The 18,435-nt window shown below is 45.7% G+C and overlaps 2 protein-coding genes across 2 annotated transcripts; one reads left to right on the forward strand and one right to left on the reverse strand.

Moving 5' to 3' along the window:
• The first annotated feature begins 3,588 nt into the window (after positions 1-3,588).
• Positions 3,589-4,044, forward strand: LOC138352710 (uncharacterized). The gene has a single exon (XM_069305291.1). It carries the CDS (start codon positions 3,589-3,591, stop codon positions 4,042-4,044), a length of 456 nt encoding a protein of 151 aa, XP_069161392.1.
• Positions 4,045-4,236: 192 nt separating this feature from the next.
• On the reverse strand, positions 4,237-18,055 carry LOC138352711 (uncharacterized). The gene is made up of 3 exons (XM_069305292.1): positions 17,846-18,055; positions 10,200-10,596; positions 4,237-4,241 (listed from the first exon to the last, which is right to left on the reverse strand). The coding sequence occupies exons 1-3, from the start codon at positions 18,053-18,055 to the stop codon at positions 4,237-4,239; spliced, it is 612 nt and encodes a 203-aa protein (XP_069161393.1).
• Between the last annotated feature and the right edge of the window lie 380 nt (positions 18,056-18,435).

Raw genomic sequence — 18,435 nt, forward strand, 5'->3', positions numbered from 1 at the left:
TACACTTGTGTGTTGTAGTGTTACACTTGTGTGCTGTAGTGTTACACTTGTATGCTGTAGTGTTACACTTGTGTGTTGTAGTGCTACACTTGTGTGCTGTAGTGCTACACTTGTGTGTTGTAGTGTTACACTTGTGTGTTGTAGTGTTACACTTGTGTGTTGTAGTGTTACACTTGTGTGTTGTAGTGTTACACTTGTGTGTTGTGGTGTTACACTTGTATGTTGTAGTGTTACACTTGTGTGTTGTAGTGTTACACTTGTGTGTTGTGTTACACTTGTGTGTTGTAGTGTTACACTTGTGTGTTGTGTTACACTTGTGTGTTGTAGTGTTACACTTGTGTGTTGTAGTGTTACACTTGTGTGCTGTAGTGTTACACTTGTGTGTTGTGTTACACTTGTGTGTTGTGCTACACTTGTGTGCTGTAGTGCTACACTTGTGTGTTGTAGTGTTACACTTGTGTGTTGTAGTGTTACACTTGTGTGCTGTAGTGTTACACTTGTGTGTTGTGTTACACTTGTGTGTTGTAGTGTTACACTTGTGTGTTGTAGTGTTACACTTGTGTGCTGTAGTGTTACACTTGTGTGTTGTAGTGTTACACTTGTGTGCTGTAGTCTTACACTTGTGTGTTGTAGTGTTACACTTGTGTGCTGTAGTGTTACACTTGTGTGCTGTAGTGTTACACTTGTGTGCTGTAGTGCTACACTTGTGTGTTGTAGTGTTACACTTGTGTGCTGTAGTGTTACACTTGTGTGTTGTAGTGTTACACTTGTGTGCTGTAGTGTTACACTTGTGTGCTGTAGTGCTACACTTGTGTGTTGTAGTGTTACACTTGTGTGCTGTAGTGTTACACTTGTGTGCTGTAGTGTTACACTTGTGTGCTGTAGTGCTACACTTGTGTGTTGTAGTGTTACACTTGTGTGCTGTAGTGTTACACTTGTGTGTTGTAGTGTTACACTTGTGTGTTGTAGTGTTACACTTGTGTGTTGTAGTGTTACACTTGTGTGTTGTAGTGTTACACTTGTGTGTTGTAGTGTTACACTTGTGTGTTGTGTTACACTTGTGTGTTGTGTTACACTTGTGTGTTGTAGTGTTACACTTGTGTGTTGTAGTGTTACACTTGTGTGCTGTAGTGTTACACTTGTGTGCTGTAGTGTTACACTTGTGTGTTGTGTTACACTTGTGTGTTGTGTTACACTTGTGTGTTGTAGTGTTACACTTGTGTGTTGTAGTGTTACACTTGTGTGCTGTAGTGTTACACTTGTGTGCTGTAGTGTTACACTTGTGTGCTGTAGTGTTACACTTGTGTGCTGTAGTGTTACACTTGTGTGTTGTGTTACACTTGTGTGTTGTGTTACACTTGTGTGTTGTAGTGTTACACTTGTGTGTTGTGTTACACTTGTGTGTTGTAGTGTTACACTTGTGTGTTGTGTTACACTTGTGTGTTGTGTTGCACTTGTGTGTTGTAGTGTTACACTTGTGTGTTGTAGTGTTACACTTGTGTGTTGTAGTGTTACACTTGTGTGTTGTGTTACACTTGTGTGTTGTAGTGTTACACTTGTGTGTTGTGTTGCACTTGTGTGTTGTAGTGTTACACTTGTGTGTTGTAGTGTTACACTTGTGTGTTGTAGTGTTACACTTGTGTGTTGTGTTACACTTGTGTGTTGTAGTGTTACACTTGTGTGTTGTGTTACACTTGTGTGTTGTAGTGTTACACTTGTGTGTTGTAGTGTTACACTTGTGTGTTGTAGTGTTACACTTGTGTGTTGTAGTGTTACACTTGTGTGTTGTAGTGTTACACTTGTGTGTTGTGTTACACTTGTGTGTTGTGTTACACTTGTGTGCTGTAGTGTTACACTTGTGTGTTGTAGTGTTACACTTGTGTGTTGTAGTGTTACACTTGTGTGTTGTAGTGTTACACTTGTGTGTTGTGTTACACTTGTGTGCTGTAGTGTTACACTTGTGTGTTGTAGTGTTACACTTGTGTGCTGTAGTGTTACACTTGTGTGTTGTAGTGTTACACTTGTGTGTTGTGTTACACTTGTGTGCTGTAGTGTTACACTTGTGTGCTGTAGTGTTACACTTGTGTGTTGTAGTGTTACACTTGTGTGTTGTAGTGTTACACTTGTGTGTTGTGTTACACTTGTGTGTTGTGTTACACTTGTGTGTTGTAGTGTTACACTTGTGTGTTGTAGTGTTACACTTGTGTGTTGTAGTGTTACACTTGTGTGTTGTAGTGTTACACTTGTGTGTTGTAGTGTTACACTTGTGTGTTGTGTTACACTTGTGTGTTGTAGTGTTACACTTGTGTGTTGTAGTGTTACACTTGTGTGTTGTAGTGTTACACTTGTGTGTTGTGTTACACTTGTGTGTAGTGTTACACTTGTGTGTTGTGTTACACTTGTGTGTTGTGGTGCTACACTTGTGTGCTGTAGTGTTACACTTGTGTGTTGTAGTGTTACACTTGTGTGTTGTGTTACACTTGTGTGTTGTGGTGCTACACTTGTGTGCTGTAGTGTTACACTTGTGTGTTGTAGTGTTACACTTGTGTGTTGTGTTACACTTGTGTGTTGTAGTGTTACACTTGTGTGTTGTAGTGTTACACTTGTGTGCTGTAGTGTTACACTTGAGTGTTGTAGTGTTACACTTGTGTGTTGTAGTGCTACACTTGTGTGCTGTAGTGTTACACTTGTGTGTTGTAGTGTTACACTTGTGTGTTGTAGTGTTACACTTGTGTGTTGTAGTGTTACACTTGTGTGTTGTAGTGTTACACTTGTGTGTTGTGTTACACTTGTGTGTTGTAGTGTTACACTTGTGTGTTGTAGTGTTACACTTGTGTGCTGTGTTACACTTGTGTGTTGTAGTGTTACACTTGTGTGTTGTAGTGTTACACTTGTGTGTTGTAGTGTTACACTTGTGTGTTGTAGTGTTACACTTGTGTGTTGTAGTGCTACACTTGTGTGTTGTAGTGCTACACTTGTGTGCTGTAGTGTTACACTTGTGTGTTGTAGTGTTACACTTGTGTGCTGTAGTGTTACACTTGTGTGCTGTAGTGTTACACTTGAGTGTTGTAGTGTTACACTTGTGTGTTGTAGTGTTACACTTGTGTGCTGTAGTGCTACACTTGTGTGCTGTAGTGCTACACTTGTGTGTTGTAGTGTTACACTTGTGTGCTGTAGTGCTACACTTGTGTGCTGTAGTGCTACACTTGTGTGCTGTAGTGTTACACTTGTGTGCTGTAGTGCTACACTTGTGTGCTGTAGTGCTACACACACTTCTCTACTACAATAAGTGCAGCACAGCTCAGCACCAGTGCCTCTGGGACCAACACTAAGGACATCTCTATGAACAAACTACCCCCCCCCCCTCCCCCCCCCCCCTCCCATCTGTTCCTGCCGTAATGACCCTATTAATGCTCCGTCTCTCGTAACTCGGCCTGTAATTGGCTGAGTCCTTGTGAACTGACACACATGCCCGGGCCGCTGTATTTTGCGGCTTGGTCAATACCCGTCCCAAACCTGTCTTTATCGGTGTGTGCGAGAGAGCAGCAGGTGTGTGGACAGTGTCCGCGGGGTGTCAGTGTAGCATAAATGGCCTCTAGTCAGTGTAAAATGGCCTCTAGTCAGTGTAAAATGGCCTCTAGTCAGTGGAAAATGGCCTCTAGTCAGTGTAAAATGGCCTCTAGTCAGTGGAAAATGGCCTCTAGTCAGTGTAAAATGGCCTCTAGTCAGTGGAAAATGGCCTCTAGTCAGTGTAAAATGGCCTCTGGTCAGTGTAAAATGGCCTCTAGTCAGTGTAAAATGGCCTCTAGTCAGTGTAGAATGGCCTCTAGTCAGTGTAAAATGGCCTCTAGTCAGTGTAAAATGGCCTCTAGTCAGTGTAAAATGGCCTCTAGTCAGTGGAAAATGGCCTCTAGTCAGTGGAAAATGGCCTCAAGTTACTATAGAAGCGATGACATTCCATCGTCAGTGTTACAGTTTAAAATATTGCAGTATAAAGTAACGAAACCGCTATATCTTTCCTCAGTCATGGCGTTTTTGGTTTAAACAGACTTAACAGTTTATGAGCTCCGAAGCCCCATAATCCAATAGCAACATCGGATTACTGAGCTCTGAAGATCGAAAACTATTAAATAAATACAGAGGAAGGCACTATGATCCTCGAGAGATGCACAGGTTTCGTAAATGGAAACGTACTTGATGAATTCTGGCTCAAGCATGCAGTTGCATGTCCCATGATCAACCTGCAATGCATAATGAACTGATATATCGTGTATGTCTCGGTCAAATAGGCAAAATCTTAGTCATGTCAAGGGAGGTTGACCGGCTCTCATGTTGTTGTTAAAGATTCGCTACCTGGAACCAAAAGTTCCAAGTAGCACGGGCTATGGTGATCCCGTACGCCGTCGACCAACCAAACCAGACGCAAAAAATAGGTAAAAACCCACACTGTTCCCCTACTATGTGTGTTGAGTGCACGTTGCGAGCGATGAGAGATGGGTACTGCTAACACCTCTATTTGAAATAGGTCCTCTACCACCCTATTCCCACCACTTTGTATCACTTTTGTTTGCTGTGAGAACAACAGTGAGAGATTGGGGGGAAAAAAACGACCAGTGATTGGAACAGCTGAAAAAAAAATTGGGTAATTTTTTTCCCAAACGTTTGTGTTCGATTTTTTTCCCTGCGGTTTCAATGTCCTCAACGTTTCATATTTCTGGACACAAAATACTCGATGATTTTATATTACTCATAGCGTCTCTGTGGTTTAACGAGGGCAAAGGTTATCTCTTGCTTACAGGGGCTGGGTTATCTCTTGCTTATAAGGGCTGGGTTATCTCTTGCTTACAGGAGGATGGGTTATGTCTTGCTTATAAGGGCTGGGTTATCTCTTGCTTACAGGGGGCTGGGTTATCTCTTGCTTACAGGGGGATGGGTTATCTCTTGCTTACAGGGGATGGGTTATCTCTTGCTTATAAGGGCTGGGTTATCTCTTGCTTACAGGAGGATGGGTTATGTCTTGCTTATAAGGGCTGGGTTATCTCTTGCTTACAGGGGGATGGGTTATCTCTTGCTTACAGGGGATGGGTTATCTCTTGCTTATAAGGGATGGGTTATCTCTCTTGCTTACAGGGGGATGGGTTATCTCTTGCTTACAGGGGGATGGGTTATCTCTTACTTACAGGGGGATGGGTTATCTCTTGCTTACAGGGGGATGGGTTATCTCTTGCTTACAGGAGGATGGGTTATCTCTTGCTTACAGGGGGATGGGTTATCTCTTGCTTACAGGGGGATGGGTTATCTCTTGCTTACAGGAGGATGGGTTATCTCTTGCTTACAGGGGGATGGGTTATCTCTTGCTTACAGGGGGATGGGTTATATCTTGCTTACAGAGGGATGGGTTATCTCTTACTTACAGAGGATGGGTTATCTCTTGCTTACAGAGGGATGGGTTATCTCTTGCTTATAAGGGATGGGTTATCTCTCTTGCTTACAGGGGGATGGGTTATCTCTTGCTTACAGGGGGATGGGTTATCTCTTGCTTACAGGAAGATGGGTTATCTCTTGCTTACAGGAGGATGGGTTATCTCTTGCTTACAGGGGATGGGTTATCTCTTACTTACAGAGGATGGGTTATCTCTTGCTTACAGGAGGATGGGTTATCTCTTGCTTACAGGGGCTGGGTTATCTCTTGCTTACAGAGGGCTGGATTATCTCTTGCTTACAGGAGGATGGGTTATCTCTTGCTTACAGAGGGATGGGTTATCTCTTGCTTACAGGGGCTGGGTTATCTCTTGCTTACAGAGGGATGGGTTATCTCTTGCTTACAGGAAGATGGGTTATCTCTTACTTACAGAGGATGGGTTATCTCTTGCTTACAGGAGGATGGGTTATCTCTTGCTTACAGGGGCTGGGTTATCTCTTGCTTACAGAGGGCTGGGTTATCTCTTGCTTACAGGAGGATGGGTTATCTCTTGCTTACAGGGGGCTGGGTTATCTCTTGCTTACAGGAGGATTTGTTATCTCTTGCTTACAGGGGGATGGGTTATCTCTTGCTTACAGGGGGATGGGTTATCTCTTGCTTACAGGGGGATGGGTTATCTCTTGCTTACAGGGGATGGGTTATCTCTTGCTTACAGGAGGATGGGTTATCTCTTGCTTACAGGGGGATGGGTTATCTCTTGCTTACAGGAGGATGGGTTATCTCTTGCTTACAGGAGGATGGGTTATCTCTTGCTTACAGGAGGATGGGTTATCTCTTGCTTACAGGAGGATGGGTTATCTCTTGCTTACAGGGGGATGGGTTATCTCTTGCTTACAGGGGGATGGGTTATCTCTTGCTTACAGTGGGATGGGTTATCTCTTGCTTACAGGGGGATGGGTTATCTTTTGCTACAGGGGGATGTATGTCTTCGATTTATGTTCGAATATTGAATACTGCCATACAAGGTACGAACAAGTGTTCGAATATTGAATACCGCCATACAAGATACGAACAAGTGTTCGGATGTTGAACATAGAACAAAATGCAAATCCAGTTTGGCTGTCCAACAGCAACCGTAACTGTAGGTTATCTTTAAGTGCGTTGGTGGTTGCTTATCTTATCGGAGCTCGATGATAACACATTTAACCGCTATCGCTCCGGTCATTTATACATAGATTTGGCATATTTTTTGGAGGGAAAAAAATCTTAAAATTTCATTGTGAATCCAATGAAATTACAATGATGTGTGATGTATCAGTGACGAAATCAGCTGCAACAATGCAGGGATTCGAACCAGCGTTTTAGTGACTTCCAGACACGTGCCTGAACCGTCAACCAGGAGGCCTGGTCGACGACCGGGCCGCGGGGACGCTAAGCCCCGGAAGCACCTCAAGGTAACCAACCACCCGGCCGAGTGGGTTAAGGCACGTGTCTGGGTCACTTGAACGCGGGTTCGAATCCCTACAAAGCTCGAACTGATTTTCTCACTTCGTAGAATATTGAGCTTGGTCGTTATTCGGATATCCTGCACAGTCACACAAGCTTCCAACTTATGCTCGGATATCCTACACAGTCACACAAGCTTCCAACTTATGTTCGGATATCCTACACAGTCACACAAGCTTCCAACTTATGTTCGGATATCCTACACAGTCACACAAGCCTCCAACTTATGCTCGGATATCCTACACACAGTCACACAAGCCTCCAACTTATGCTCGGATATCCTACACACAGTCACACAAGCCTCCAACTTATGCTCGGATATCCTACACACAGTCACACAAGCCTCCAACTTATGCTCGGATATCCTACACAGTCACACAAGCTTCCAACTTATGTTCGGATATCCTACACAGTCACACAAGCTTCCAACTTATGTTCGGATATCCTACACAGTCACACAAGCTTCCAACTTATGTTCGGATATCCTACACACAGTCACACAAGCTTCCAACTTATGTTCGGATATCCTACACACAGTCACACAAGCTTCCAACTTATGTTCGGATATCCTACACACAGTCACACAAGCTTCCAACTTATGTTCGGATATCCTACACACAGTCACACAGGCCTCCAACTTATGCCCGGATATCCTCCACACAGTCACACAAGCCTCCAACTTATGGCCGGATATCCTCCACACAGTCACACAAGCCTCCAACTTATGCCCGGATATCCTCCACACAGTCACACAAGCCTCCAACTTATGCTCGGATATCATACAGTCATTGTTCATATTCCCAAACACAATAATTCCAACTTTCCATTGTTGATTTTTTAACCGGATCGGATGGTATCTGTGTCATGTTATATGTTGATTTTTTTTATTCATCAAAGGTTAATAATAATTTTGTGCATTTTATAATTTCTTGTTTTCTCTCCAGTTAAGAATAAATATGATATATGACATCATATTTACCTCCCGCGTCATCAAGCCATGAATGGGAAGGGTATGTGCCTGATATATCTGTGCCTAAAGCCTATCTTGTGTTGATGTAATTGTGTTTCATCTTTATATCTGAATTATTGGTCCTTTTCCTCTTTCGTTACGAAGGTCGAAATATATATATAACACTATTATATTACTCTATTTCAGAACAGGAAATCACCAATGAAAATTATTTGAATATTAGGATATTATATTTTAGGTATTTTTTTTGCATATGTCTTATAGTGACATTGGTAGTAATGGCTTGTTATCTAACCTTTGATATTTGGTGTTTTTTCAGGTGAAGACATTTTCACATTTTTATTAAACATGTTTTCAAGTATGTTAGAGTCCCGGTGATCTGCCTCACCCATGATAACATTGTTCTCAGATCTCAGAGCCTTCAGGGATCACAGTTATCATCTTCTTGAGCGTGATTCAAGGTTTTAGATTTCTAAAAATTTGGAAATTCTTGGGTTGAAAGATTTCTCGGCGCCATATATTTGATTTATTTCTGTAATTCTGACACGGTTGATGTGAAAATAATAGTTGCTAATCAAATCAAAGCAGGCCGAAGATAATCTAATAAAACCAGAGATTAGCTAAGCTAACCAAACCAAATTAAAGAAAACCAAAGCAAACTTAATCTAATCATTTTCATCCAAACCGCATGAAAGCAAACCTGAGTTAACCTGACCCGAAAAGCTACTCTAACATCATGTATCTCAGGTACGTTTTTTTCTATTATTATTATTATTTTCTACCACAGACGTGGCCAGACATTTACAATGCTAACCAGCATATATACATTTTCTTCTGTCCTCCATGGACAGGGTGAGAGATGTGTTAAACATATAGTTCAGGGGTTTATTGAACAATCAATTACAGAAGGTGATTCGGTGCTTTTAAAATGCTAAGCTAACCTACATTTAGGTTAGGTTAGGTGCGTTTTTAACAATTGATGGTAAGATCCCTTCATTGCCTGTGTTATGTCTCCCATTCTCTATAACCGTAGGCGCCTGACAGCTGGGTGGACAGCGCTTCGGATTCGTTGTCCTGAGGTTCCGGGTTCGATCCCCGGTGGAGGCGAAGACAAATAGACAAAATGTTTCTTTCACGCTTATGCTCCTGTTACCTAGCAGTAAATAGGAACCTTGGAGTTAGACAGCTGCTACGGGCTGCTTCCTGGGGGTGGAGGCCTGGTCGAGGACCGGGCCGCGGGGACACTAAACCCCTTAAATCATCTCAAGATAACCAAGATAACCTCCCCCACTTCGCCAGACTGTCGGAATCATCATTATCATCAGTCTTATCATGCACACTACCTGTATGACTTTAAAAGAGGTCAATATCACAGTCTCCGTGGTGTAGTGGTAAGACACTCGCCTGGCGTTCCGCGAGCGCTATGTCATGGGTTCGTATCCTGGCCGGGGAGGATTTACTGGGCGCAATTCCTTAACTGTAGCCTCTGTTTAACGCAACAGTAAAATGTGTACTTGGATGAAAAAACGATTCTTCGCGGCGGGGATCGTATTCCAGGGACCATAGGATTAAGGACTTGCCCGAAACGCTACGCGTACTAGTGGCTCTACAAGAATGTAACAACTCTTGTATATATCTCAAAAAAAAAAAAAATCTTATTTTTACTTTACAACAAACTGCAAATAATGGAAATTCCCATTACTTGCACTAGTTGCAACTGATGAGAATTTTGCCTGTGAGTTTGTGTGCAGTCATAACCTGGAGTGTAGATACACTTACTGGCAATGATACTTACATGTCATCTGACACATGAACTGCAATGTTTCTGGGACAATAATGCAGAGAATCGTTTTTCGCGGAGATAATTAGTTTTTTTAATTTTGTCCCGGAGATCGAGTCCCAAATCTCCAAATTAGCTTCATATAACGTATTTAAAACTAACCTAACCTAACCTAACTAAAGAGAACCTAATCTAGCCTGAGCCAAGCAAACCTAACATAACATTCTTTCTCTCTCTCTCTCTCTCTCTCTCTCTCTCTCTCTCTCTCTCTCTCTCTCTCTCTCTCTCTCTCTCTCTCTCTCTCTCTCTCTCTCCCTCTCTCTCTCTCTCTCTCTCTCTCCCTCTCTCTCTCTCTCTCTCTCTCTCTGTATCTCTGTCTCTCTGTCTCTGTCTCTCTCCCTCTCTCTCCCTCCCTCTCTCTCTCTCTCTCTCTCTCCCTCCCTCTCTCCCTCACCTGGTGTGGTGGAGCGCCTCCCAAGGGAGGGTCGATGAAGCTATGCAAGAGAGATAATGAGACTCACAAATACTTGCTGTTTCTCTCAACTGTGGAACGGGAGGCCGCTGGGTGCTGTTCCTGCTGCTGCTCTTGTGGAAGTTACTGACACTGCTGCTGCTGCTGCTGCTGCTGGTGCTGCTGCTGGCGCTGCTGCTGCTGTTGCTGCTGCTGTTGTGGAAGTTACTGACACTGCTGCTGCTGCTGGTGGTGGTGCTGCTGGCGCTGGTGCTGTTCCTGCTGCTGTTGTGGAAGTTATTGACACTGCTGCAGTTGTTGCTGCTGATGCTGTTCTTGCTGCTGGTGCTGCTGCTGGTGCTGCTGCTGCTGCTGCTGTTGTGGAAGTTATTGACACTGCTGCTGCTGCTGCTGCTGCTGGCGCTGCTGCTGCTGCTGCTCTCCCTAAGAGACTCCTGATGCTGTTGCTACCGTTATCGATACTACCGAGGTTTCTGATGTAAATAATCTGAATATAATCCTATACAGCAGCAGTACTACCACTGGCGCCATTATAGGGACCCAGAGCCTCTCAGAAATGACTGAATGAACGCGCAAGCCATAGATCACTAAGAACTTGATTTGACCCGACCAGGATTCGAACCCATGACGTTCAGGATCATGCCGAAACGTACCCACCGCACCATGGACGGGTCAAATAGATTTCTTAGTGATATATATATATATATATATATATATATATATATATATATATATATATATATATATATATATATATATATATATGCGGAAAATCCACAGAGAAATATGAAAGGAAGTGAACGTTTCGACCTGTCAAAGCCTTTGTCAACACCAGACTGACTAGAGGACCCAAAGCCTCTGAGAAATGAGTGAGTGAACGCCCAAGCCATAGATCACTAAGAACTTGATTTGTTTATGTTTATATATATATATAACATATATATGTTATATATATATGTTATGTTATATATATATATATATAACACATAAAGATAAACACTGAGGACCTGAGGCAACACAGAGAACGAGGCAAGTGTTGTGGGAGACTAATGAATCCAGATTAGAGTCGACGTCGGGTGAACTGATGGAGACAGATCACCGCTCTCGCAACACCATCAAGGTTTTCGGTCAAGTCCCAGAGATTTACCAGGTGTCAAGTGCCGGCTTATCTGGTGTCAAGGGAGAGAATCAGCTTACTAGTTGTCAAGTGGGAGCCTCCAAGGCCAAGCATACTAGGAGGTAAATGGAAGCTTGATTGTTGTCAAGGAGTAATTAGGCAGGTTGTCAAGTTGGAGCTTGTCCGGTGTCAAGTGCCAGCTACCAGGTGTCAGGGAACAATTAAGTATAGTGTTAAAGGGCAGCTAACCCGCAGTCAAGTGGAACCTTACCTTGTCAGACGGTCAATATCGCCGAGTCAATAAAGAGTGAGCCAGGTGTCAAGAGGAACCCTCTTTGGTGTCCAGAGAGAGCTATACCTCATGTCAAGTGGGAGTTTGTCAGGTGTCAATGTTGAGCTTGTCAGGTGTCACGTGGAAGCTTGCCAGGTGTCAAGGGCGCGCTTGTCAAGTGAGGCGCGTCTTGCGGATGTGGTTGACATGTGTGTGTGTTGTGTGATGTGTCTTGGAGCGTCCGACACCCACACCAGCACCTCGTGTTCACTATATTCTGCTGAGTATTCCGTCCTCTTGAACACACCACTAAGCCACCTGAACACAGCACTAAGCCACCTGGACACAGCACTAAGCCACCTGAACACAGCACTAAGCCACCTGAACACAGCACTAAGCCACCTGGGCACAGCACTAAGCCACTTGAACACAGCACTAAGCCACCTGAACACAGCACTAAGCCACCTGGACACAGCACTAAGCCACCTGAACACAGCACTAAGCCACCTGAACACAGCACTAAGCCACCTGGACACAGCACTAAGCCACCTGAACACAGCACTAAGCCACCTGGACACAGCACTAAGCCACCTGGACACAGCACTAAGCCACCTGAACACAGCACTAAGCCACTTGAACACAGCACTAAGCCACCTGGACACAGCACTAAGCCACCTGGACACAGCACTAAGCCACCTGGACACAGCACTAAGCCACCTGGACACAGCACTAAGCCACCTGGACACAGCCCTAAGCCACCTGAACACAGCACTAAGTCACCTGAACACAGCACTAAGCCACCTGGACACAGCACTAAGTCACCTGGACACAGCACTAAGCCACCTGGAAACAGCACTAAGCCACCTGGACACAGCACTAAGTCACCTGAACACAGAACTAAGCCACCTGAACACAGCACTAAACCACCTGAACACAGCACTAAGCCACCTGAACACAGCACTAAGTCACCTGAATACAGCACTAAGCCACCTGAACACAGCACTAAGCCACCTGAACACAGCACTAAGTCACCTGAACACAGCACTAAGCCACCTGAACACAGCACTAAGCCACCTGAACACAGAACTATGCCACCTGAACAATGCACTAAGGAACCTGGACACAGCACTAAGCCACCTTAACACAGCACTAAGCCACCTGAACACAGCACTAAGTCACCTGAACACAGCACAGAGTAAGCCACCTGAACACAACACTAAGCCACCTGAACACAGCACTAAGCCACCTGAACACAGCACTAAGCCACCTGAACACAGCACTAAGCCACCTGAACACAGCACTAAGCCACCTGAACACAGCACTGAGTAAGCCACCTGAACACAGCACTAAGCCACCTGAACACAACACTCAGCCACCTGAACACAGCACTAAGCCACCTGAACACAGCACTAAGTCACGTGAACACAGCACTAAGCCCCCTGAACACAGCACTAAGCCACCTGAACACAGCACTAAGCCACCTGAACACAGCACTAAGCCACCTGAACACAGCACTAAGTCACCTGAACACAGCACTAAGCCATCTGAACACAGCACTGAGTAAACCACCTGAACACAGCACTAAGCCACCTGAACACAGCACTAAGTCACCTGAACACAGTACTAAGCCACCTGAACACAGCACTGAGTAAACCACCTGAACACAGCACTAAGCCACCTGAACACAGCACTAAGTCACCTGAACACAGCACTAAGCCACCTGAAGACAACACTCACCCACCTTAACACAGCACTAAGCCACCTGAACACAGCACTAAGCCACCTGAACACAACACTAAGCCACCTGAACACAGCACTAAGCCACCTGAACACAACACTCAGCCACCTGAACACAGCACTAAGCCACCTGAACACATCACTAAGTCACCTGAACACAGCACTAAGCCACCTGAACACAGCACTAAGCCACCTGAACACAGCACTAAGCCACCTGAACACAGCACTAAGCCACCTGGACACAACACTATGCCACCTGAACACAGCACTAAGCCACCTGAAGACAGCATTAAGCCACCTGAACACAGCACTAAGTCACCTGAACACAGCACTAAGCCACCTGAACACAGCACTAAGCCACCGGAACACAGCATTAAGTAAGCCACCTGAACACAGCATTAAGTAAGCCACCTGAACACAGCACTAAGTAAGCCACCTGAACACAGCACTAAGTAAGCCACCTGAACACAGCACTAAGCCACCTGAACACATCACTAAGTCACCTGAACACAGCACTAAGCCACCTGAACACAGCACTAAGCCACCTGAACACAGCACTAAGCCACCTGAACACAGCACTAAGCCACCTGGACACAACACTATGCCACCTGAACACAGCACTAAGCCACCTGAAGACAGCATTAAGTAAGCCACCTGAACACAGCACTAAGTCACCTGAACACAGCACTAAGCCACCTGAACACAGCACTAAGCCACCTGAACACAGCACTAAGTCACCTGAACACAGCACTAAGCCATCTGAACACAGCACTGAGTAAACCACCTGAACACAGCACTAAGCCACCTGAACACAGCACTAAGTCACCTGAACACAGTACTAAGCCACCTGAACACAGCACTGAGTAAACCACCTGAACACAGCACTAAGCCACCTGAACACAGCACTAAGTCACCTGAACACAGCACTAAGCCACCTGAAGACAACACTCACCCACCTTAACACAGCACTAAGCCACCTGAACACAGCACTAAGCCACCTGAACACAACACTAAGCCACCTGAACACAGCACTAAGCCACCTGAACACAACACTCAGCCACCTGAACACAGCACTAAGCCACCTGAACACATCACTAAGTCACCTGAACACAGCACTAAGCCACCTGAACACAGCACTAAGCCACCTGAACACAGCACTAAGCCACCTGAACACAGCACTAAGCCACCTGGACACAACACTATGCCACCTGAACACAGCACTAAGCCACCTGAACACAGCACTAAGCCACCTGAACACAGCACTAAGCCACCTGAACACAGCACTAAGCCACCTGAACACAGCACTAAGCCACCGGAACACAGCATTAAGCCACCTGAAGACAGCATTAAGCCACCTGAACACAGCACTAAGTCACCTGAACACAACACTAAGCCACCTGAACACAGCACTAAGCCACCGGAACACAGCATTAAGTAAGCCACCTGAACACAGCATTAAGTAAGCCACCTGAACACAGCACTAAGTAAGCCACCTGAACACAGCACTAAGTAAGCCACCTGAACACAGCACTAAGCCACCTGAACACATCACTAAGTCACCTGAACACAGCACTAAGCCACCTGAACACAGCACTAAGCCACCTGAACACAGCACTAAGCCACCTGAACACAGCACTAAGCCACCTGGACACAACACTATGCCACCTGAACACAGCACTAAGCCACCTGAAGACAGCATTAAGTAAGCCACCTGAACACAGCACTAAGTCACCTGAACACAGCACTAAGCCACCTGAACACAGCACTAAGCCACCGGAACACAGCATTAAGTAAGCCACCTGAACACAGCATTAAGTAAGCCACCTGAACACAGCACTAAGTAAGCCACCTGAACACAGCACTAAGTAAGCCACCTGAACACAGCATTAAGTAAACCACCTGAACACAGCACTGAGTTAGCCACCTGAATAAAACATTAAGCCACCTGAATACAGCACTAAGCCACCTGAACACAGCACTAAGCCACCTGAACACAGCACTAAGCCACCTGAACACAGCACTAATCCACCTGAACACAGCACTAACCCACCTGAACGCAGCACTAAGCCACCTGAACACAGCACTAAGCCACCTGAACACAACACTAAGCCACCTGAACACAGCACTAAGCCACCTGAACACAGCACTAAGCCAATTGAACACAGCACTAAGCCACCTGAACACAGCACTACGCCACCTGGTTGATACCTGGTTGATGGGGTTCTGGGAGTTCTTCTACTCCCCAAGCCCGGCCCGAGGCCAGGCTTGACTTGTGAGAGTTTGGTCCACCAGGCTGTTGCTTGGAGCGGCCCGCAGGCCCACATATACCTGGTTGATGGGGTTCTGGGAGTTCTTCTACTGCCCAAGCCCGGCCCGAGGCCAGGCTTGACTTGTGAGAGTTTGGTCCACCAGGCTGTTGCTTGGAGCGGCCCGCAGGCCCACATATACCTGGTTGATGGGGTTCTGGGAGTTCTTCTACTGCCCAAGCCCGGCCCGAGGCCAGGCTTGACTTGTGAGAGTTTGGTCCACCAGGCTGTTGCTTGGAGCGGCCCGCAGGCCCACATACCCACCACAGCCCGGTTGGTCCGGCACTCCTTGGAGGAATAAATCTAGCTTCCTTTTGAAAATGTCCACGGTTGTTCCGGCAATATTTCTTATGCTTGCTGGGAGGATGTTGAACAACCGCGGACCTCTGATGTTTATACAGTGTTCTCTGATTGTGCCTATGGGGCCCCTGCTCTTCACTGGTTCTATTCTACATTTTCTTCCATATCGTTTACTCCAGTACGTTGTTATTTTACTGTGTAGATTTGGTACTTGGCCCTCCAGTATCTTCCAGGTGTATATTATTTGATATCTCTCTCGATATGATAGTTCAGGTGATATCTCACCTGAACACAGCACTAAACCACCTGAACACAGCACTGAGTAAGCCACCTGAACACAGCACTAAGCCACCTGAACACAACGCTAAGCCACCTGAACACAGCACTAAGCAATCTGAACACAGCACTAAGCCACCTGAACACAGCACTAAGCCACCTGAAGACAACACTCACCCACCTTAACACAGCACTAAGCCACCTGAACACAGCACTGAATAAGCCAGTGAAGTGGATCGTCACTGAGATCTGGATGAAGTGCGGACCGAGGCTCCTGACCGTGGCAGACATCACGGTCGCCTGAAGGAACTCCTTCACCTGAAGGATGCTACGAGTCCTCGGTATTGGGTATCAGTCATAACAATATAATTATGAACACAGGACTATCCAGGACGTAAGTTCGAACCCTCATCACGGCCCTAGTGGATTTGTTCACTTGATATATCACGCAATTGTGATTCTGTGTGTATAGTATAATAATGTGCACCCCTAGGTATATAAATTACAATCTAATATCGATGCTAGTCTGAATACATGAATGTTATTGAACAGGAAATTAACATGCTGTACCAAGGAACACACACATAGCTCTGAGGTGAACAAGGTGAACAGGCAGCCTTGTACAGATAGACAGCTGAGGTCTCCTGGATGGAACAGTCCCAACTGGATTGCTTGTTCGGGATTATGTGGCTGCATGCTTGGGCAGTAAAGACACCACTGAGTCACGAGGTCTCACAGTTTGGAAGGGACTAGCTAGCTAGTGAGAAGGTACAAAGCCGTCCCAATTATCAAGCCAGGTTCTCCTGTCGTCAATACTCCTCTGGTATTCTTCTTGAAAAGGGAGCCGGTCGGCCGAGCGGACAGCACGCTGTACTTGTAATCCTGTGGTCCCGGGTTTGATCCCGGGCGCCGGCGAGAAACAATGGGCAAAGTTTTTTTCACCCTATGTCCCTGTTACCTAGCAGTAAAATAGGTACCTGGGTGTTAGTCAGCTGTCACGGGCTGCTTCCTGGGGGTGGAGGCCTGGTCGAGGACCGGGCCGCAGGGACACTAAAGCCCCGAAATCATCTCAAGATAACCTCAAGATAACCTCAAGAAGATAACCATGAGCCATGGGGGAAGGAAAATCTTTCAGCTTGCCTTCAAGAGTCGTCAGCCCCATTGTACCCACCATGCAGTGTAAACATTCAAGAGTCAAGAGTCGTCAGGCCCAGTGTACCCACCATGCAGTGTAAACATTCAAGAGTCAAGAGTCGTCAGCCCCAATGTACCCACCATGCAGTGTAAACATTCAAGGGTCAAGAGTCGTCAGCCCCAATGTACCCACCATGCAGTGAAAACATTCAAGAGTCAAGAGTCGTCAGCCCCAATGTACCCACCATGCAGTGTAAACATTCAAGAGTCAAGAGTCGTCAGCCCCAATGTACCCACCATGCAGTGTAAACATTCAAGAGTCAAGAGTCGTCAGCCCCAATGTACCCACCATGCAGTGTAAACATTCAAGAGTCAAGAGTCGTCAGCCCCAATGTACCCACCATGCAGTGTAAACATTCAAGAGTCAAGAGTCGTCAGCCCCAATGTACCCACCATGCAGTGTAAACAAAATAATTGATGCTGGAAGCTATAATATAAACAAGGAATAACTCCCATTCCATTTTCAGTAGTTTTATCTGACATTAAATCTTTACTTCGCAAGAGAACTGAGTTTCAACTCTTTTAATATGGTCAGATTTTGTCCAGGATTCTGCATGCTTCTCTTCTCCTTGAAATATTAAGGAGCAAACACATGAGAGAGTCGCTGGCATTCTGCTCGTCTCCGGTGAATTGACTCGCCCGTTATGTGAGTGGGCTGCGTGGGTCATTCCTCCTCCTCCCTGGTTCCTGTGGTCGCTATTCATGACGACGAACTGAGGTTGTTGGCTCAGACAACATTGCTGACTTGTAGCGTCCTCAGCAGGCGGTCTAAACACACACACAGGGGCCTGGTAGCCAGGTGGATAGCGCGCAGGACTCGTAATTCTGTGGCGCGGGTTCGATTCCCGCACCAGGCAGAAACAAAATGGGCAAAGTTTCTTTCACCCTGAATGCCCCTGTTACCTAGCAGTAAATAGGTACCTGAGAGTTAGTCAGCTGTCACGGGCTGCTTCCTGGTGTGTGTGTGTGTGTGTTTGTGTGTGTGTGTGTGTGTGTGTGTGTGTGTGTGTGTGTGTGGTGTGTGTGTGTGTGTGTGTGTGTGTGTGTGTGTGTGTGTGTGTGTGTGTGTGTGTGTGTGTGTGGT

Source organism: Procambarus clarkii, chromosome 54, assembly GCF_040958095.1.
Source record: "Procambarus clarkii isolate CNS0578487 chromosome 54, FALCON_Pclarkii_2.0, whole genome shotgun sequence".
Lineage (NCBI taxonomy): Eukaryota > Metazoa > Arthropoda > Malacostraca > Decapoda > Cambaridae > Procambarus > Procambarus clarkii.

What these genes read in the sequence shown, in the direction of transcription:
- LOC138352710 (XM_069305291.1), top strand. Translation starts at nt 3,589, where the DNA reads ATGGCCTCTAGTCAGTGTAAAATGGCCTCTAGTCAGTGTAAAATGGCC.
- LOC138352711 (XM_069305292.1), bottom strand. Translation starts at nt 18,055, where the DNA reads ATGAATAGCGACCACAGGAACCAGGGAGGAGGAGGAATGACCCACGCA. An exon ending in AAACTCAGTTCTCTTGCGAA is followed by an intron (nt 10,597 to 17,845) that starts GTAAAGATTTAA and finishes CGATAACGGTAG; the next exon opens with CAACAGCATCAGGAGTCTCT.